Genomic DNA, 22,233 nt, shown 5'->3' with positions numbered 1-22,233 from the left:
TCTTCTAGCTCTATCAATCTGTTTTTTTCACTTCACTATTGTAGTTTTAAGAATGTTTGATAGAGATCTTGTAGGTGTTTGTCTCTGTCTGAGGGATTGGAGCAAATGCGGTTGTATCTTAGAGCTTGGCTGTAGACAATGGATCGTGTGGTGTGTCCTGGATGGAATCTGGAGGCATGTAGGTAAGTATGGCGGTCAGTAGGTTTCCGGTATAGGCTGGTGTTTGTGACCATCGCTTATTAGCACAGTAGTGTCCAGGAAATGGACCGCTTGTGTGGATTGGTCTAGGCTGAGGTTGATGGTGGGATGGAAATTATTGAAATCATGGTAAAATTCTTCAAGGGCTTCTTATCCATGGGTCCAGACAATGAAGATGTCATCAATGTAGCGCAAGTAGAGTAGGGGCGTTAGGGGACGAGAGCTAAGGAAGCGTTGTTCTAAGTTAGCCATAAAAATGTTGGCACACTGTGGGGCCATGTGGGTACCCACAGCAGTGCCACTGACTTGAAGGTATATATTTTCCCCAAATGTGAAATAGTTGTGGGTGAGGACAAAGTCACAAAGGTCAGCCACCAGGTTTGCCGTGACATTATTAGGGATACTGTTCCTGATAGCTTGTAGTCCATCTTTGTGTGGAATGTTGGTGTAGTGGGCTTCTACATCCATAGTGGCCAGGATGGTGTTTTCTGGAAGATCACTGATGGATTGTAGTTTCCTCAGGAAGTCAGTGGTGTCTCAAAGATAGCTGGGAGTGCTGGAGGCGTAGGGCCTGAGGAGAGAGTCCACATAGCCAGACAATCCTGCTGTTAGGGTGCCAATGCCTGAGATGATGGGGTTTCCAGGATTTCCAGGTTTATGGATCTTGAGTAGCAAATAGAATACCCCTGGTCGGGGTTCTAGGCATGTGTTTTCATATTCTCTGTATGTATATATCTTCTTACTGTATGTTCTATTCTATGCAGCCGATGAAGTGGACTGTAGCCCACAAAAGCTTATGCTCAAATAAATGTATTAGTCTCTAAGGTGCCACAAGTACTCCTGTTCTCCTGTGCAGATGGGAGTTCTGTGGTTCCTTCAGTCACAGAGAATATGATTTAAAAGATTTCTTTAGCTTGTTTAAATCTCTACCATTAGAATTCCTGCTTAGCTAAGGAATCTAATGTCTTATGCACTTCTGTTAAACAGATTTTTATAAATTTTCCTCTTTGCATTTGGTTTGTATCTCCAAATACTAAATATTATTCTTAAAGAGATTGTGTTTCATGGGAGCTAAATTAAAGCGGAGGCCATAGTTGGTCTACAAAGGGATTGTTGTGTATACAACCACCCTTCCTCACCCCAATCCTTTGACCTTTCTCTGACAGAAATTAAACTAAGAGATTTGTAGTAGTCACTATAAATGTCCTATGCTTTATGCTGATGCTGGCTTGATGAACCTATGGCATGTGATGTGGACAGTGGTAATGGTAGCTGAAGAAGAAAAACTATACTGGATCAGACCAATGGTCTATTTAGTCCTGTATCCAGTCTCTGCTGGTGATCAGTATGACATGCTTTAAAGAGGATATTTGAAGTAAGTTTCTTCTTAACCCCTATAAGTTGGAGGCATCAGATTTTATAACATTCCAAACTATATTTTAATTCTTTCTGTTGTAACTCTGGATGTCCTCATTATCCATAAAACTGTCTTTTAATTCTACCACATACTTGGTTCCCATGATAGCTTGTGGATCTGTCACAAGGTAACTATGCATTTTGTGAAAAGTAACCATGCACCTAGAGTGCATTCCCAGTGGAAGTTCTTCCTTGTTTGTAGAGCATGAGCAGAGTCACCTGTGCAGTGCAAATGTGTAGCCACACAACTTGCCACATAACATGCTTTTTACCCCCACCCCAGTTGATGAAGAAATTTGCATGTACACCACACTGTCCACAACGTCTATTTTCTGCCATCTTTCACTTGTCCAGCCATGATTTTGCCTACCCCCTCCCAGTCTGCATATTGTTCTGTTTTATTCCCATAAAAGGAAGTTCATTGAGTTTCCTTCACCAGATCCCTTATTGCCTCCCTTAAAAAAAACAGAGCAGGAGGTAGTGAGAATGCTATCTCAGAAGATTCAGGACAGTAGCACTTAACTGTGAGTAGTCACCTACTCAGAAGGCAAAAACCAGCTGCTAAGCTGCTTTATCTCCTTATGTACTCTGCAGGAGGGGAGTCAGTGTAAGTCTGGCAGGCTGGAGTGCTTGGAAGAGGAGGGGACAGGTGTCTTGTCAGGTGGTTCCTAACCCTTGCTGGAGCACAGCAATGTACCATTGATTTATGTAATAGCATTATATTTTCTGACTCATTCTTTATACAGAATATCATTTTGTTTCCTTTTCTGTCTACCAATGTATAGTGAACAGCAGTTTTCGTTGGAACTGTCCATAGTGACCACCTTTGGTCTTTTTCCTGAAGGGTTACAGGTCATTTAGAACCCAGCAACATGTATGGTATTTCAACTTAGTGTAATTATTACAGCTGCTCACTGCTGGACCCTAAGATATGAATAGCATGCCAAGTGTACTGCAACCCAAGGGCAAGTTCTGAAGACACTTCAGCTGCTAGGCTTTGTAGGTGACTTTATAGATTGCCTTGTAGGTGGTGGTGAGCTCTGTTATTGGGGCTACTATGGTGGCCATGAAGGCCTGCAGGGATTCACTCCAAAACAAGCAACTATCACTCCCATCAACTCCCTCCCCACACCCTGTTCCCCGTGTGGTTCCCTGGCTTCTGCTGAAGCCTGCTCTGCGTGCATTTCTGTGAGCTGTTCTCCCTGCATCCTACTTCCCTGATGCTCCTGGTTTGCCATACCACCACTGCTTACCCAAAGTGCCAGGTGACTTCCTGGGTCAGGGTCTTTCCATAGAGTTTCTGCCTCCTCCTATCTGGCCAGAAGGTGATGTACAGGGTGGACTTTGACCCTGATTCCACCACCCCCACACATGGATGTATCAGAGGCAAAATAAACATTTCTGACTTGACCATTGAGCAACTAGTGATTGATTTGTATTTCATGAGGCCACCTATATGGGTGGGCATCCAGGACTTTGAGAAGAATCACACTGAGCAGATGGAAGCACAGTGCCTGGCACAGAGACAACATGCAGCTCAATCAGCACAGCTAGGCAAATGGCTCTGTGGCCAGTGTGGTAAATGTTCTTCCCAAATTGGTCTATGGAGTCATGCATAAGACCCATTAGTACAAACTATGATGGTCAACGTTGTCCCTGAAATAGAGGTGACATACATCAGTTTTCTGTTTACTGGATTCATCACACTGTGCCTTCCAATGTTTATTGCCTTGTGTTAGCATGACACAGAGGTGCAATGGTGGTTCACTACTCTGTGTGATGCCTGTCCTACCTACTATACCAAACACGTTGTCATGATATAAACCCAAATATATCATGGGAAATGTAATATACCGTTGGAAAACTAATGACTCACTGATCATTAATATACTTGCATGACGTATGTATGAGGTGTTTACAAAATGTTATAAATATGTCCTAAAATTATGGTCTTAAAATGTGTTCGGCCCACAATGCCTAAGTCCAGTTTGTCCTAGACAGAGGAATGTGTATTTGCTTGTCTAACCCGCCTGGTCATCAGGCAGAGACACTGAAGGTATATTTACATAAAGGGTGAACAAAGCCATCAACCTAGAGATTAGGGGGGAAGATAGTTTCTTAAGAATCTCAACAGGGGATGGAGACTCCACCCCCAGGAGGACTTCCTGTCTCTTGAAGGAGGATCAATGAACTTTGGGAAGACAGAACGGTGTCTTCACCCCAGAAAGAGAAAGAAGGATTGTCTGGGCATCCATCACTTGAGAGGCTCAAGGGGCCAGAGCTCTTGAAATCACAGAGCACTGAATCTTTCAAGCAAGGGGTTTGAAGTCTCTGGAACTGAGTAAGGTGAGAAACCTGCTTAGGCAAAGCTTGTAACTTGCTGGCATTTAAGTATTAGTCTTTAGAACAGTATTTTTTACTTTTGTTTGCTTGAAGCCCTTTTTATCTTCATTCCTTATCCTTGGTATCACTTAAACCTATGAATTTTTGTTTAATAAACTTGTTTGACTGTTACTATAAACCAATGCAGTGCTGTGAGTGAAAGGAGTGTTTGTCAACTCCCAGTTAAATTAATGAGCTGCAGTGTATAGTCTATTTAAAGGAGCAACACATTTAATCACTTCTGTAAATGTTCAGTAAGAGGGCTAGACACTGCAGGGTGACAGTTTTGGGGGAAGTTCAGGATTTGAAAGATGTTGGGGTCACTTCTCAAAAAGGAATGGTGGTGGAAACCAGGATATGACCTGCATGCTTGGCACCAGAGTTGCAGGGCAGGTAGTGACACAACACCTTACTGGTCTCGGTTGAATCTCAAAGCATCACAGTTGGTCAATGCAATTTCACTGCCACTGTGTTGCTTAGTCAGGTCCCTCGGAAGTTTCTGACAGTCCTCTCGACTAATCTCAATTTTTGGGTCACTTTAAGGGTACCCCACTGTCAGCCTTTTGCCAGGTTGGAAAGTGTTGGTTTTCTTTTTCTCATGCAGTTTCTAATCCTGTCAAGCTCTGAAAAATGGATCCATTGAAGACTGTCAAATAATTTTGCAATAATTTAATACTGCCATACAATTCCTAGTGGGTGGGAGTGTAGAATATGAGTCACACATGTGGAGGCTGCTCTGCTGAGGAAAGATGCTTTCCTAGGTATGCCAGGATTACAGTATGAGGAATTCTGTATACCTTTGTTTCACCCTGAGGTTCCGCACAGTACATTTTAATGTGAACAGTATTGTTCTGTATGCAATTTTAAATATTCCCTGTGGGTGTTCTGCAGGAGGGGGAGTCAGCAGGGAGGAAAAGAGAACAGACTAAAAGAGAGGAAAAGGGGAAGAACAGGAGGAAACAGAAGGGGGGAAATGCAGGGAATAGTTAAGACTCTTGAGGATGGGGGAGGAGAAAGGAGAAAATGGGGACAGAGATCCAGCACAGAGGTCCCACTAAATTCCACACCCCTGCACAAAATGGGTCACCTATTCTTTACCTGTTTAGTGAGTATTGTTTATGGTGTTTGTTTTCACCTGATTGAGGATGTGATGCTGCACCTCATTCTTCACAGTAATAATATTATGATATGATTGATAAGTCATGTGAGGTGCTATTGAAAAGTTCTGATTTGCTGAATGATTATCCTATTTGTACGCATGTATCATTTTTGTATCTGAAATTCTGAATATTGACTATGTATCTGTATTTCAAATGTAGTTACACCTGGGTAGTGCCCACTAGCCAAGATGCTTTCAGTCTAGATAGCTGGTTGGGAAGGGTCTATTCAGGGCAATGAGCCATTAGGGAAAACAACAGGCCCTAGAAGAAGCTTATCTCCTACCTGGTGAGCCTTCCTGAGAACAGCTTGTAAGTAATGGCTGCTATGACTCTACAAGGACATGTGACCAGGCCACATGATTCTGGACTCCATCTTGGGATGTCAGTATTTTCCTACAAACTGGTGTGGGACAAACAAAGGGTTCCCACTATATGCTAACACTATATAAGGCAGGGACATAATCTTTGGTTCTTCACTCCACACACAAGAAGACACCTGGAAACACTTGAGGAACAAAAGACTGAACTGTGGGACGTGCTGGACCAAGGCTAAAGGGATTTCTAGCCTGTGTATGAAAGACCTGGGGATTCCAAGCTGTAAAGAAAGTGCAGCTTGTCCCATAAGAATCTAGAGCCCACCTGTCTCATCAGCCAGGGTGGGGATTTGCTTGTTCATATCCTATCTTTCTAGTATCTTAGACTTAGTAAATAAAATGCAAAGTAGGTAATCTGCTTTGATCTATTTGCTATCACTTAAAATCTATCTTTTGTAGTTAATAAACATTTCATATTTTAATCTAAACCAGTGAGTTTTGACTGGAGTGCTTGGGGAAAATCTCTGCTTAGTTACCACATTAAGGAAGAGGTGGACCGGGTATTAAACCCATAACTGGCCAGATTTGACCAGGGCAGGATAGTCCTGCTCTGGGGTCCTAGGCTGGGAAGCTGGCGTTTGAGAGCCTGTGTGTAACTGCAGCTGGGTGTGTCCCTACTTCTGTGAATGCTGGTGAAAGTGCAGGCTGGAGGTCTTTGCAGCTTGTCACAGCAGCATAGTGTGAGAGGGAGCTCAGGATGGTGGGTCAGAGGGCTCAGCGGTACCCCAGTTCCAGGTGGAACCCTGGGGACCCTATTAAAGAGGAATCTCAGCAACTGACACATTTTAAACAAAATGCAAGTGGCATGTCAGTAATAATACTGGTGTCATGGAAAATAAAGGTAAAAAAACCTACTAGATTGAGTGCACCCCTGCTGGGGCAAGTTTGTGCCTTATACTTTTTCCTCTAATGCTCTGACCAGTATAATTTTAAATGTCCTTCTTGCAGGGCTTTAATAACTACATTTCCCAGCTAACCTCACTCACTCATCTTCCCTCTCCAAAGTCGTGGAGAGCGATTTTTTCAGGAAGGCTAGCTGGCTATTGATATAGTCTCTCTACTAGAGGGTTCTGAATGTGGATGAGGAGAGATGGGAGGAGCGTGAATTCACTTAAGCTACAGCAAACCACCCAATGCAGTAAAAGATCCTGAAAGCAAACGGAAGCCAGTAAAACACAATGCAGTACTGAGGGAGCAGCAATGCACGGCTGGCCATAGACCACACAGGACAGAGGGGGCGAGAGCGCAAAGCTGCTCAATATTGCACCATGCAGACCTGTCTCTGATAATTTCCAAGGCGGGTGGGTGGGGGGAACGGAAGGACACAGCCATGCAGCCTGCTGCATACCTGCTCTCCTTGATGCTTTGTGCCTTGGGGACCTTCTTTCTGGTTCATTCCAGACAGGCAGGTAAGTTACCACCATTTATGATCGCCGCATGCAATGACCTTTAACTGGGGGCTTACCCTTTCCAGTGGTAAGGACGTGTCTGTCAGGTGCATGGTAGGAACCACACCGGTGCAATTAACATCATGCAGCTGCTACGAACACGAGCTACATTTCATGGCTATGTGTTTGGGGGGGTGAGAGGGGGAAGAGAGAGCATGTGTAAGGGTACCTTTTTAAGAAAAGCCCCATTAAGATGGAGATCTTGCCCCCACCACATCGCTGTCTGTGCCCTGTGAGCAGTAAGCGTGGGTCAGACACTATTCCCCTGTCCACGCAGAGCGAGAGAGATGGAGGGAGGGGGGATTTGTAATTGCAGCGAGAACAGCTTAGCATAGCGGGGCCAGCGGCGTGATCGTGTGCATTTCTCCCTCCCCGAGGAGCCGCCTTGTTGACGGAGATGGAGAGAAGGGCTGAAAACCGATTTATGGAGAAGCAGAATATCGTCCCCCTCCGTCTGATTCCCCGCCCGGAAGACGGCACCCAGACTGGGCATGGGGTGCTCAACACTCGGGTCAGCAGCCGCTCGGATCGGAAGCAGGTCAGGACGGTGGCTCGGTTCTCGCGATTGGCTCTGGCTTTTTAAGTGGTGGGAGCCGGCAGCTGAGTATTTGGTGGCTTGTTGCCCCGGAGACGTGTCTTTGGTGAAATCGGCTCTTTCCAAATGCTAGTCATGTATGATGCTGCGCCATGCATAGAAATCACAGCAAAGGGGGAGGGGGCTTCGAAGTCAACCCACCAATGAGGTACACAGGATGCAGTTATCAACCTTGCACTGATCATCACAAAACCCTCCTGCTGCTGAGAGTGACCCTCTCTGCTTTAGTCTATAGCAAGAAGGGGTGACGCTGGGTTAGCTCAGGTTATTCTTTTAAAACCTATTTTAGGTGTGGGGAGGGTTTCATAGCTACGTAAACCCTTGGTTGAGGTAGGGGCAATGGACCAAATGACCCTTTACTGCAAATTCCCTGAGTGTGGCTGATCTATGAATGCCGGGAAGATGTGCGTCTTCCAACTTCCTGCATCAGTGACAGTCTGGCGTTAGGTTGAGCCACTTGCTTTTAAGAATATGGGTGCATTTAACTCAGATTTTAAAAATAGGAAAGCTTTGGTTTTCCCTGGAATGCCATTTAGTGCTATATCAGTACCTTTGTACAACCAGAACAGAGAATTACTTTCCCAGAAAAAGTAAGAAATTGTGTTTAGAAAGGTGTTTGTAATCCAGACAGAGGAATGTACTACAGGGGTACCAAGTACATAAGATAAAAGCAGTATTTACTTTAAAATGTTCTCAGTGAGATCTATCTCTATCTCATTTCCTGTGGGTCCTGGGGGACAGTAATCCTACTGCACCGCCAAAAAAATTAGTCTAGAAATTGAAGGGATAGTTCTATTACCTTTTTTATTTCTCTTAATTTAAAATGGTCCTTAGGTGCTTTTTTATAGAGATGATTTCTAGCTTTTTGAAGCTAAGTGAGGATTTGTATAGAAAGGCTGATTTTGTTTACTTGTTTTTTAAAATTCACCCAGACGAAGAAAGAAATTTATTTGCAACAATGTTGCTGAAAAAATACTCATAGCAGTAAATTAGTGCAATGTCAGTTTTTGAATGAATGTTGTGCATTATGATTGTGTTTAGTGAGCATGGACATACTTATTAAAATTGAAACAAAAATACAGTAATTGATGATAGCAATCACTTATTAAAAACTGTTTATATGTAAGTGGTTGCACATTAGTAACTAAACAGTGAACATTTGCAATCTACTATTACTCCAAAACTAATACTAATGGAAATAATTTTAGTCAATGTAAATCCAATTAAATTATGTGTTTTGGTATGAATATCTTTTTACCTAATATTACAAAATGTTTCTCAGAACATGTCAAAGACAGATCCTGGAGTAAACATGCATTCTAGGTGATTGTTGTAATCCAAGATTGTAGTAGGCTTAATTTTCCATCCAAAAATATATACATAGTAAATTTTTACATTCTTTGTTTTCTTCTGATAAAACTTTGAAGGAAGTTCTGGCAATTTGTGTTCTCTTTGTATGGTTCAATAATATATTGTTTCTTCATAGCACATTCAGTTACCTGTATACATCATTTATTTTCATCCTATGTGAGTTTCCTGGTGCTGAGACTATATTTATGACATGATACAATGTTTACAACAGTTTTAAATGCTTTCAAGATATGTATAATTAAAAAACAAAAATCAAATAAATTGTGTCTCAGCATTTCAAAATCACTTGAGGACTCCTGAAGTTTTTGAACCATTCACATATTGTAACAGCACATGCCACATCTGTTACAAATATCTAAAATTGCAATCAAGTACAACATTACAATTTAAAATAGTGGCCTGGATCTCTGCCTAAACTGGAGACTAATAGGACTTCCTAGGTTCTTGAATAGTCTGTCTTTCCATACATATGGTTTCAGATTTTTTATTTACCAACGCTGATGCTCCTGAAAAATCTGATGTTGCATTTCATCCATGTTTAACATTATGCAATGTTAATCTCATCCCTTTCACTCAAAAGAGAAATCTGTTGATTTAACATAAAAAGTTTAATTGTATTTTCAGTGTAGTTTCTACACTGAGGCAAGCTTTAAAAAATGTTGTTAAGTGATCTGTTTTCTTCCCACCATTGCTGATTACTAAAATATCAGTGTGCAACTAGAAGCTTTCCTGCTTCATAAATAAGACTCCTTCTGCTACCTGATACATTCATAGTCCTTCCCCATGGTATAGTAGCTGGCTGTTGCCCCATTGAAGGGATCAGTAATTACTTGTGATGGGAAGGGACGTTTGGAATATAACCAGACCAAAAACAATGGGTCTGCACTGATTTTATATATTTTTCTTTTAGAAGGACGGATGCTTCTTAATTGAAAAGGGCATTGCACTGCCTCATCCCGGAGTTCTGAGTCATCTTGACAACATATGATCTGCAGCTCTGCTACATTTACTTAAAGAAAGCTTTGAGGAGCTGCCTGTTTGGAAAGTATTTTTGCAGCACTGTAAAGTCTGAGAAGTGTATTGTTGAAGTTGGATAATTCAATATGCTGGCTATTATGGTGCAACACCCCACAATAAAACTTAACATTAGCTGCAATTTTGGTAGGTGTTTTGACTGCAGTAACAGAGTTAACTTTTGGGTTTTCTTCTACCTAGTGGCTCAGCAAAAGTTAAGTACCTTATAAAATTACATTATACATTTATTATTGAGTTATTAATTGTCTTCCTGTAGTACCTGCAGTGTGCTAGATACTATCCACACCCACACCGTCTCTACCTGAAAGAGTTAATGATCTAGGAAGACAAGTGACAAAGGGTTAGAGAACAAGGACAATCAAAATAAATACGATTTGTATACACACACACACTAAAATTATTAGATACATATTACTTATTTCTGACTGTTCTTCATTCTATCCATGACTAGTGGGCCAGTTTCTTGTAGGAGTTATGAAAGAGAATGAGTCTTGAGCAGAGACTTGAAGGAAAGGATTAGTTATGAATTAGTTCAGGAAGGACTTTCCATGCATAAGTGGCAGCATTCAAGAAGGCACCAAAATGGTTGTAGGAGAAGCAGTCTAGGCTAGCATCTTTGGCAGAGCAGTAGTAATGGGCATAGGGACAACATGATAAGAGATGAGCAGATGTGTATGGAGGGCAGAGCTTTGTAAGGCCTTGAAGGTTGGGACAACAAGCTTGTACGGGATGTGATGGGAAAGGAAAATGGGGAGCAAGAGGAAGTATGGATGGGGATGACAATCACAGAACACTGGAGAAGGAGGATGATTTTAGTAGCTGTGTTTGAATTGATTAAAGATAGGAGGGATGGGGAGATATAGGTATCAGGGAAGCTAGAGAGGAGGAAGTTATACTAATCAATATGGGATATGATGAAGGCTGAATGAAAGTTTTACCTGTGTTAATAGAAAGAAGAGGTTAGAACTTAAATACAGAACTGAGTAGAAAGCTGCAAGATCTGGACCTAGCCTGGATGTGTGGGTTAAGGGATAGGGAAGAGTGAAAGATGACTCCTAGGTTATGGACTTGAGTGACAGAGGTTGGTGGAATTATTGGTAGTAACAGAATGGGAGAGAGGGGGGAGAGTATAGGAAGAAATATAATTAGTTTGTTTTTAGCTGTGTTGTTTAAGCTATTATTGAGGTGTGCAGGAGTAGATGTCAGAGGTTGAGTGGAGATTTGGGATTGGATTGAGGGAGATAGGTCAGGACCGGAAAGCTAGATTTCTGAATCATTGGCATAAAGATGGTAGCTGAAATCATGTGAGTGAATGAGATTGCACAACAAGAGGGTATAAAGGGAATAGAGATTCCTACAGAGATTGGGTTCTCCTCTCTTTTTCCTACAGAAAGAGGCTGAAGGTATTAGAGGAAGGAGAGGATGAAGATACAGAAGTCCAAGGAGGACAGGATATTAAGGAGGGTATGATTGACAGTGTCAGATGTCAAGGAGGGTAAGGATGGAGTTCAAGTTCTGAGATATAGCCATGAAGAGGTCCTTAATGACTTATGACAGTTTCAGTCCAGAGGAAAGGGCAGAAGCTGCACTAGATGGGATCTAAACTGAAGTTTGGAGTCCCGAGAAAGGAGAGAATGGAGGCAGCTGAGACACAGATGGAGTAAAGAGATGGCCTTTTGAGGATGAGGAAGCCACAGCATGCCTGTATTGTGTGCGGATGGAGCCAGAGGAGAGAGAGGTCAAAAAGAAGGATGAGAGAAGGGGATGAATGCGGGCAAAGGCAGCCAGGAGGGGATGGATTTACAGTTTCAGTTTTGTCCAGGTTTCTAAAAACCTAGTTTCTGCAGCTAATTGTCATATTTGTGTTCAACTCACAAGGGCTTCTTTGGCTCTGAGCCTTGGTGTAATATACACAAAATATGTATACACAAAAATAGAAATTAATCACAGTTTTCATATAGCCACTCATTGGAAACCCCTAGACTTGAGCTCTTAAGGAGTGGAAGCAGGGTGTCCTCAGCGGAGGATCAAAGGCTGGCTAGCCCTTTAAGGGAAGCTGGGCTCAGCCTTGCCTGTGACTTAGCAGCTATTCTTCAGCCACTCTGGTGATCTAGAAACTAATGATCCAGCTGGGTGTGATGGAGCTTAATGAGAGACCCCAGCTGACGGGGATCAGGGAGAGAACTCCTTAAATAGAGCTGTGAATGCAGTAGAGGGGGAGACTCAGGAGAGAGGAGCAAGGAGAGTTCTTGGGGAAGTTAGGCTGGAAGGCCTAAAGGGAGCAGGGCAGGAATCCATGGGAAAGCCCTGAGCTAGGGCCTACAAGGAACAGAGACAGCCCTGAGATAAGCTTCCAGAGTCCCCAGACATGAAAAACCTGCTAGGATGAAGTACCATAGGAAAAGCTCTGCAGGGTTTGGGGGTAAGGGTCAAGAAGCAGAGAACTTCAGTGTAGCTCTAAAGAGTCAGACAAATGATCATTTGGACTTTATTACCCCGGAAGGGGGCTAAACTGAAGAGGTTACCTGGCTGGAAGGCCAGGCCATGGAAGACTCAGAGGGAGACGGACTATCACAGGGCTGAAGAAGTGATAATCAGGGAGCACAAAAGAGGCAAAATCCCCTGCAATAGTGCCCTAATGCCAGGGACCACTATGCTGGCGAGAGAAACCTAATGTATGGATCCATGTATCTCTAATTACAATGCCCCAGGCTGTTGGTCTTCAGAGCATAGTGCCAGGCAAATATTTGTCAAAATGTTTCATTGATCATGTGAAAGCTATGAAAGCTTTATTCCATATGATGCGCAGGTAGTAAATAGCAGGATGGCAATTAGTACTGCCCATTCTAGGTAGCCACATATTGATGTTGGTAATATTTTGATCTACAGGATGGAATGGGGTCAGATGTAAAGGGGCTCAGGATTGGGTGCCAAGAAGTTTGGGTTCCATTTCTGATTCTATCTCCCTGTCTACAAAATGGGGACTATAATATATAACTATCCCATCATGCTTAATTTGTTTATCTTTCTAAAGTATGCTGGGACTTTTGGATGAAATGTGCAAGAGAGGGTGCCAAGTATTATCAGTGCACCCTGATACTATAGCAAAGGGCACTTAATAAATTAGTAATTAAATTATGCTGAGTTTTGTTCTATCTGCAGCAGCAGGACCCCATGGTGTGGATAATGTCTTCATGAGGCCAGAAACCTCTAGATTTTATTTAAAATAAAAACCCAGAACAAAACACTAATACAGTATCTTCTAACAAAGTAGAAATGACCTTGTATTTCCCTATGACAGGACCCTAAACAACAAACAGAGCATACTATTGGTGTCCTGTAGCATTTTAACTACAGCAGTGGCTTGAGAAATAGTCCTGTTGCTAAATAATAAAACAAACAGTTGAAAGTTCAAGTTGAAATTCACTCCACCCACAGAGAGCCTGAATATTTGGGCTCCGTGCGGTAGAGTGCTTTGGTTTGAGAGGTGAATTTCACTTCCTAGCCTGAGACTGGAGACCTGGGCTGCTATGTTTCTTCTCTGACATCTGCTAACCTCATTTATGGGCTGAGATAGCAGCTGCCACCCCTCTGCGCCAGTTGCAGGAGTTCTAAGGGCGACAGGATCTCTATAAACCCAAATTCCCATTGTGGCCTTCCACACTGACATGTGTGGCAGAGACTCTTTCTGTGGCACATATGGGAGTACAGAGAATACCCTGTGGGTCAGATACTTTTTCAGTTCCCACCGTGCACTCCCTTCCCGTGCCTTCTCTCATGTGAAGGACTGTGTGCTGGCTCTAAAACCATGGGAGAATTTCATCTCTACCATTCAGAGCTGAAGAGAAGATCAGTCAAAGGTGAAGTTCTATCTAAATGATGATACCAACAGTTCCTTAGCCAGCCAGCTGTTTGATATTATAGTGACTCTAAAAAAAAAAGTATAATCTGAGAAATAACCAACCATGTAGATTTCAAATCTATTCTAAATGTCCTGTAGAATTCTGTATTTGTTTAGGACTTGATCTTGTACCACTGATATCTGAGAGCTTTCTGCCTATTGTAGATTAGTAGGTTACTGCCCGCTATATAACAATGTACTAGCTTTAGTTACCTTGTCCTATCTAACTTTATTTGTCTGTTTCACCCATCTTCTGCATCTTGTCATAAAGCTAGATTGGGAGATCTCTGGGGCAAGGTATGTCATCTTATGACTTGTTTATAGAGAGCCTAGCACAATGGGGGCCCTGATTCTTGATTGGGATCTCTAGATACTACTATAATACACAAATAATACTAATCTCATATAATTGGAGTCAAGTGAAGAATTTGCAACAAAGAATGTATTTGTCTTCCCTTCTATTTTCTGTTCTGATGTTGGCAGATCGGTCTGTTTTGTTATTTTTCATGTTAAGTAGTTCAAACAGTTAGTAACTAATAGTAATTAATGGAGTACTTGTGGCACCTTAGAGACTAACCAATTTATTTGAGCATAAGCTTTCGTGAGCTACAGCTCACTTCATCAGATGCATACTGTGAAAAGTGTAGAAGATCTTTTTATACACACAAAGCATGAAAAAATACCTCCCCCCACCCCACTCTCCTGCTGGTAATAGCTTATCTAAAGTGATCACTCTCCTTACAATGTGTATGATAATCAAGGTGGGCCATTTCCAGCACAAATCCAGGGTTTAACAAGAACGTCTGGGGTGGGGGGGAGTAGGAAAAAACAAGGGGAAATAGGTTACCTTGCATAATGACTTAGCCACTCCCAGACTCTATTCAAGCCTAAGTTAATTGTATCCAATTTGCAAATGAATTCCAATTCAGCAGTCTCTCGCTGGAGTCTGGATTTGAAGTTTTTCTGTTGTAATATTGCAACTTTCATGTCTGTAATCGCATGACCAGAGAAATTGAAGTGTTCTCCAACTGGTTTATGAACGTTATAATTCTTGACATCTGATTTGTGTCCATTTATTCTTTTACGTAGAGACTGTCCAGTTTGACCAATGTACATGGCAGAGGGGCATTGCTGGCACATGATGGCATATCTCACATTGGTGGATGTACAGGTGAACGAGCCTCTGATAGTGTGGCTGATGTTATTAGGCCCTGTGATGGTGTCCCCTGAATAGATATGTGGGCACAGTTGGCAACGGGCTTTGTTGCAAGGATAGGTTCCTGGGTTAGTGGTTCTGTTGTGTGGCGTGTTTTTGCTGGTGAGTATCTGCTTCAGGTTGGGGGGCTGTCTGTAGGCAAGGACTGGCCTGTCTCCCAAGATTTGTGGGAGTGTTGGGTCGTCCTTCAGGATAGGTTGTAGATCCTTAATAATGCGTTGGAGGGGTTTTAGTTGGGGGCTGAAGGTGACGGCTAGTGGCGTTCTGTTATTTTCTTTGTTAGGCCTGTCCTGTAGTAGGTGACTTCTGGGAACTCTTCTGGCTCTATCAATTTGTTTCTTCACTTCCGCAGGTGGGTATTGTAGTTGTAAGAATGCTTGATAGAGATCTTGTAGGTGTTTGTCTCTGTCTGAGGGGTTGGAGCAAATGCGGTTGTATCGCAGAGCTTGGCTGTAGATAATGGATCGTGTGGTGTGGGCACGGTGAAAGCTGGAGGCATGTAGGTAGGAATAGCGGTCAGTAGGTTTCCGGTATAGGGTGGTGTTTATGTGACCATTGTTTATTAGCACTGTAGTGTCCAGGAAGTGGATCTCTTGTGTGGACTGGACCAGGCTGAGGTTGATGGTGGGACACCATCACAGGGCCTAGTAACATCAGCCACACTATCAGAGGCTCGTTCACCTGCACATCCACCAACGTGATATATGCCATCATGTGCATCCGATGAAGTGAGCTGTAGCTCACGAAAGCTCATGCTCAAATAAATTGGTTAGTCTCTAAGGTGCCACAAGTACTCCTTTTCTTTTTGCGAATACAGACTAACACGGCTGTTACTCTGAAACCAGTAATTAATGGAGCTCTCTGACTGTAGAGTAGGCTAAAGAAGAAGCGCAAGATTCTGGGAGTGACAAGGCAATGACTGCTGGAAAGAGACACATGGTGAAAAATAGTCTGATTTCTCCACTCTCTTTTGTCCCTTTCAGTGTACTGGCCAGTAATTGATGGCTCTGGTAGAAACACAGACACAGTTTGTAATAAATCCATCATGAAACTTAGGGCAAAACAAAGGCTAAGTCTGGACCGAGACTATAGCAGCTAAGAAACGTGTCCACTCAATTTGCTGCCAGGCTCAGCCTCCTTTCCCCACAATAAAACAAAGTTGAGTGGGTTTTGGCAAAATATATGCAGTACTTTACTGCTTTTAGACTCTCTGATGGAGCTCCTTAACATAAACATAGGAACAGCATACACACAACCACCTTAGCTCTTCATGAATACGTGACTGATATTTATTTAATTAAAATAGCAATACCATGTTTAGGTGCAAGTTCTGCCCTCAAGAAGGGGAAAAAAAGTGCTGAAACCAAAACTTTTTTTGATCTCAGCCTGCAGTAAGGGCAACACAACTTCAGCAGGATTCTACCCTTTGATATCTGAAGTTCTGATGGGGACAGGGCTACCAGATGTGCACTTTTGCAAATTAAAGTTGACTTGCAAGTAGTGTGTTTGGCATTTTAGCGATATAGCATATTTTTATTTTATAGTCTACTTTGGCCATCTCTATATAAATACCCTTTCTATACAAACTTCTTTCAGGAGAATTCCCTCCTCGCAGATCAGATTCTCGATCAAGAACAGATGAATTTACTTAAAAACAGTATCCCAAAACCTAAGTCCATTTCATATTGTGAAAATTACTATCCTAGAACAAAAAGAAAAGGAGTACTTGTGGCACCTTAGAGACTAACCAATTTATTTGAGCATGAGCTTTCGTGAGCTGAAGCTCACGCTCAAATAAATTGGTTAGTCTCTAAGGTGCCACAAGTACTCCTTTTCTTTTTGCGAATACAGACTAACACGACTGTTACTCTGAAACCTATCCTAGAACACACATTCCTGTAATGTTGCATTAGGCCTGGGATTTTCCAAGGCTCCTAAGGGATTTAGATGTCCAAATCCCAATGAAATCTGCGCATTGTGAGGTTTTTATACTGTCAGAGGAGGAAAAAAAAAATTGACCCCAGAAACCAGCCCTTGATTCCATAAAGCATCCACACATATGCAGCATGTAAGGCCTTGAAAGGATTAGGGGTCAGTAAGGCTAATAGGAAGTGATGACTCTTTTTCCAGTCTTTGCTTGTTCTGCCATGTGCATCATAATAATCATAAGCATTATCAGATCTAAGGTTGATAGGGAGTGAGCCCAGATCTGACGCTAGTGGAATTACTCATGATTTACACTGGTATCAGTGAGTTCAGCATCAAACCCAACATTTCTCTTCCACTTCTTATTTCACATAACTTACTTACATGGCCCATGCTGCAGACATTTTCTTTTTACACTACATTCATGTTGCTTAGAGGTGACTTGCATTACAGATATTGTCATAGTTATGATATGTGCTGTTAACACATAGCTAGCTGCATTGCTAGCCTTGCTCGTTGCCCTTACATATTGTGACAATGCTCAGACCTTGTCTCAGTGGGTCCCATGCTTCCTGGGGGATTATGCTAGCCTCAGAGGCTCACTGTGACCCTCTACATAACCCTTCTCTCTCTAGAGGCAAGGGTCACAGCCTACAGAGCCATTTTCATTATAAGCCAGCAAGGGAGGTGAGGAGAAGTTATCCTCCCTTGCACAGTCTCTGTTGTCTCCCAGTCTCAGTGATTAGTCAGGGAAGGGAAGGGAAGGGAGAACCCAGGCCAACCCTCTACTCCAGGCTCCAGCCCAGGGACCCTGACAGTAGCAACTCTTGGTAGCTGACTTTTGGGAAACAGGACAAGTACAATTCCCTGGGTCTCTTCCCCACAGCAGCCCCCACTTCCTCAATATCTGTGTCACCCTTACATGAGGGCCTCCTTTCTTGTGCCTGATAAAGTTTGTACTGCTCCATAGCTCTCTTCTACTACTCCAGACACCCCACCCACTAAGTGGGAAGCTTTTAACTAGTTTCAGCCAGCCCCTGATTGGCTTCAGGTGTCCCAATCAACCTAGTTGTCTCCACTGCTTTCTGGAAGGATCTTAATTGGCCCCAGGTGTCTTGATTAACCTGGAGCAACTGCCATTTGGTTACCATGGTAACAGGGATTTGTTTAGCCTGGGGCTAACATACCTGTTTCTCACTACTTTCCAGTAGCCATCTGGCTTTGCCCTGTCACAATATCTAAATCCAAAATGCCATTCCAAAGAAAGGAGTGTAATCAGGACCTGCCCAATCTGTCATTGGACCCTGCCACTTCCTCAGTTTAACTTTTTTGGACTTTTCAATAATTGCACCCAGCCTTTCATGTGAGTCAAATAACACTCCTTTGTGGGGTCTGGTTTATTACAAGAACCTCACAGTTCAAATCTCAACTGAAGTCAAAACAAGTATTTCCCGCAGTCCCCAGGTTCTTCAGCTTCTTGCTGGACTCAACATTTTTGCCAAAATGCAGGTTCTGCTGCCTGGCATTTCCTCAATTGTCTCCCTTTTCAGTCTGTTGCTCCTTTAAGGCTTCTGCTCCTTCTCCTCTGCAGGTAGCTGTAGCCAGGTCCATCCCTCTGGCTGGTATGGAGAGTTCCTCCCCCAGTCCTCTTTGAACCCAGGTCCCCTCTAGATCTGAAACAAGAGCCTACAGTTCTCTCTCCTTTTTCTCACTGATACAGAAGGCTCCTGCTTATAGGAAGTTCCCCCCCCCCAGCTACTTTCAGATAATCCTTGACACCCCATCTAACCACTGGCCCAAACCCATATCCATCACCTGGGGACGGATAACTAGGCACTGGTGGGGCTCAGCCCAACTACCTAAAAGGGCCAGCTCACCCTGTGACAGTGGATTATAGATGATATTGCCAATCTTGTATTTGCTGTTCTTGTCCTTCTGCTGAAAAGGGTCTTTTTTGATTCCTGAATAAACTTCCTTCATTCTACTTCCTAAAAACTACAAACACTGGGCCAACTGAGATTGTGCATGTGTGTGTATATCCTCTCAATAAAAACAACACAAAGGAGATCAAACAAGCTTGCATGTAATGGATGTGACATCTGAAGCTTGTCAAGCCATGAGCTAACAAATCCTCATTTTATCTATGGAAAGATTGCAGTGACCCTCTGTGGATATTTCTTCATCGGGTATCATCTCTTCTATTTTTCAATATCAACATCTTTGCTTCAAACATGACATCAGTTTGCCAGCTATGCAGATGCAAAGCTTCCAGACGGGGAAGCAATTTTGTCTGTTCTTTCCTTTTGTTTTCTCATTGTTTCTGGGATGGCTTGTAGAATTACCAGAAAACAGTTTGGAGCATGTGACACAAAGGCAGATGGGGTATGAGCCTTTGGTTTTTATGGTCACAGCTGCTCCTTGCTGGGCACTCCTGCAATCATCTTTGAAGGGAAAGGGAATCATTGGTGGCTGTGGGGAGAACTTTTTAAAGGAAGCGAGGGAGCAGTGACATGTATCATGAGCCCAAAGGAGACGAGAATTGGCTGCTTCTTTTGAGACCAAGCTTAGTGAGGTGGGGATTTTTACAGCAGGAAGTCTGAATCCTGCACAATCTTTTTGATCTTCTAGTGGGAGGACTCATCTGAGGGGAAACTTAATTTTCTGCAGAAACTTTATAGTCAAACGAAAGAGAAGGAAAAAGTAGCCGAGCGGCCTTATGTCCAAGCAAACAGGCCGGACTGGATCTTTTCAAACCATATTATGTGTTTGTATAATATATGTTCACCGCCACCTTCTGAAATGTTTTCTGGAATGGTAGCTAGGACAGAAAGTTCTAAAAAAGTGACTCTTGTGCTGGAAATTGAAGTTAACATCATGTCTACTAAAATTAATGATGTATATAAGTATGTGACAAAAGGTAAGCAGAAAGCAAGGGAAAACAGCCAATTAGTGATAGAATAATTTGACTAATAGAGCAAACAACAGAGCAGTTTGAAAACCTTTTGGTGCCTTTTGGTGACCTTTACAATAACTATAACTTGTATTTTCCTACTCCTCTGTAATGACTGGTTTGACTCTGAAGGTGGACCCTATTATGCCACCCTTATTCATGCTGAGTTGGGCCTTATTTCAATTAGTCTATTTGCAGAGTAAGGCATTACTCAGCATTTCTTAATTAGGATCTAGCCCAAGAGCTGACAACACATTCAGTAAGAAGGTGCTTTGAAAGTCTCTGATACCTTAAAGTGGCTTATTCTCCGGCGAGAATAAGCACAAGTCCCTTAACTTTTTCTTTTAACTTTGATTAATTAAGAACAAGAACAAATGAATACAAAATGGCCATCAACAAGTTTAGGCTTGAAATTAGATGAAGACTTCTAACTATCAGAGGAGTGAAGTTCTGAAAAAGCCTTCCAAGGGGAGCAGTGGGGGCAAAGAAACCTAATTTGTTTCCAGGTGGAGCTTGATAAGTTTATGGAAGGGATGATATGACAAAGTTGCCTACCAAGGCATATGGCCCATCTATGCCTGCTATTAGCAAATATCTTGAATGGCTGGGGATGGGACACTAGTTGGGGAGGGCTCTGAGTTACTACAGAAAATTATTTCCCAGGTGCTTGGCTGGTAGGTCTTGTCCACATGTTCAAGGTCTGACTGATTGCCATATTTCAGATTAGGAAGGAATTTCCCCCCATGTCAGATTGGCAGAGACACTGAGGGTTTTTCATCTTCCTCTGCAGCCTGGGGCACAGGTCACTTGCTGATCTGAACTAGAGTAAATGGTGGATTTTCTGTAACTTGAAATCTTTAAATCAAGACTTGAGGACTTCAGTAACCCATCCAGAGATTAGGGGTCTATTACAGGAGTGCCTTCATAAGGTTCTGTGACCAGTGATGTGCAGGAGGTCAAACTAGATGATCATGGTCCCTTCTGGCCTTGAAGTCTTAAAGATCAGGCCCTGTTTGCTCTGCCTCCACTTCTACGGTCTTAGAAGCCTTATCTTCAATAGGAGTCAAAATCATTTTGTATTAATATAATTATGACAATAGCTAGAAGCTCTCAGACTGACCCTGGGTTAATCCTCTTGTAATATATTTCTATCTTGAAAAGTCTTCATCCAAGGCTTTGCTTTGTTCCCTACTGTTAATCTAGTACTTTATTCATCACACCATATTATCTTCTATTTCATTATTTTTTGCTTTAGCCCTTTATCTCTGGTGTGGAACCTTGTCAAAGGCACTTTGGAAAATCTAAGGGTACAACATCCACTGAATTTCGCTTATCGGTCATGGCAGTGATATATTCAAAGACATCCAGCAGATTAGATAAGCACCACTGCTCTCATACCTGAATCCTTGCCTGCTCTCCTGCTTTTCCAGAAGTTCTTCCGACAAATCCCCTAAAAAGTTTTTCCACAACAAAAGTTATGCTAATTGGTCTGAGAAGGAGATGAAAATTATAACTAAATTAAAAAAACTATATCAATAAACTAAAGTAACTTTTCTAGACATAAGGTTGTCATGAATATAAAGTCCAATATCTCAGGATTTTCCAAAGCTAGAAGCAAGTGCTGGGTGTCTCATTAGGAAGTGGAGACTTGCCCATTTTGGTTATATAAAGCTGCCTTTTTAACTCTGGAGGGTCATGAGAAGTCTGGAATTAAACCTGTCACAGGTGCAAGATTGAATATTGCCTCACCTAGCCCTTGGGCCACATTAATTTAGGGTGGTTGTGGGGAGAATTTCTCATTTGGGGAGGGGGAAGTACTCTTCTGGGAGTTCATTTATTTATTATAAATGGTGACTGAATCTACTCAGAAGTCTGGAATGTTAGAAGTAGTTCTGGAGAAGATGGATGAGTAGGCAGAGTTTAGGTGAAGTGGTCAGAGCTGCTGCTTAAAAACTGTCACCACTACCACTTAAATGTTTCCCATACAGTAGTGATGTTCATGTGATAAACAGCATTGATCATGCAATTAACTCTGCTCCATCAGCAGTCTGTCCACTCATCTGTCTTCCCCAGGACTCATTATTTCATCCCGCTGAACAGATTCTAGCAGCCTCTAATTTAATAACCACAAACAATTAAAAAACCTTTTTACTACTGGAAAGAATAGATTCCTGGCTTTCCAATGGGACATGCAGCCTTTGCTTCTAACTCTGACAATCCCTTGGTATCATGATGTTTGTATGGAGAGAAACTATTTTAGA

The 22,233-nt window shown here is 42.5% G+C and overlaps 1 protein-coding gene across 19 annotated transcripts in view; it reads left to right on the top strand.

Annotated features, from left to right (window-relative positions):
- Positions 1 to 6,281: 6,281 nt before the first annotated feature.
- Positions 6,282 to 22,233, top strand: part of ADAM22 (ADAM metallopeptidase domain 22) — a 210,642-nt gene continuing 194,690 nt past the window's right edge. For 6 of the 19 annotated variants that reach the window (XM_043541253.1, XM_043541255.1, XM_043541246.1 and 3 more), the window contains exons 1-2: positions 6,287 to 6,939; positions 7,356 to 7,516. In XM_043541253.1, coding sequence (XP_043397188.1) covers positions 6,861 to 6,939; positions 7,356 to 7,516 — 240 coding nt within the window. In that variant the 5' untranslated portion in view covers positions 6,287 to 6,860. Of the gene's footprint in view, positions 6,940 to 7,355; positions 7,517 to 22,233 lie in introns of all 19 variants that reach the window. The other 13 variants (XR_006289054.1, XM_043541252.1, XM_043541249.1 and 10 more) reach the window with 7 other exon arrangements.

Source organism: Chelonia mydas, chromosome 2 (assembly GCF_015237465.2).
Source record: "Chelonia mydas isolate rCheMyd1 chromosome 2, rCheMyd1.pri.v2, whole genome shotgun sequence".
NCBI lineage: Eukaryota > Metazoa > Chordata > Testudines > Cheloniidae > Chelonia > Chelonia mydas.
Note: the sequence above shows the minus strand (reverse complement) of the source record. Positions and strands in the feature narration are given on the sequence as shown.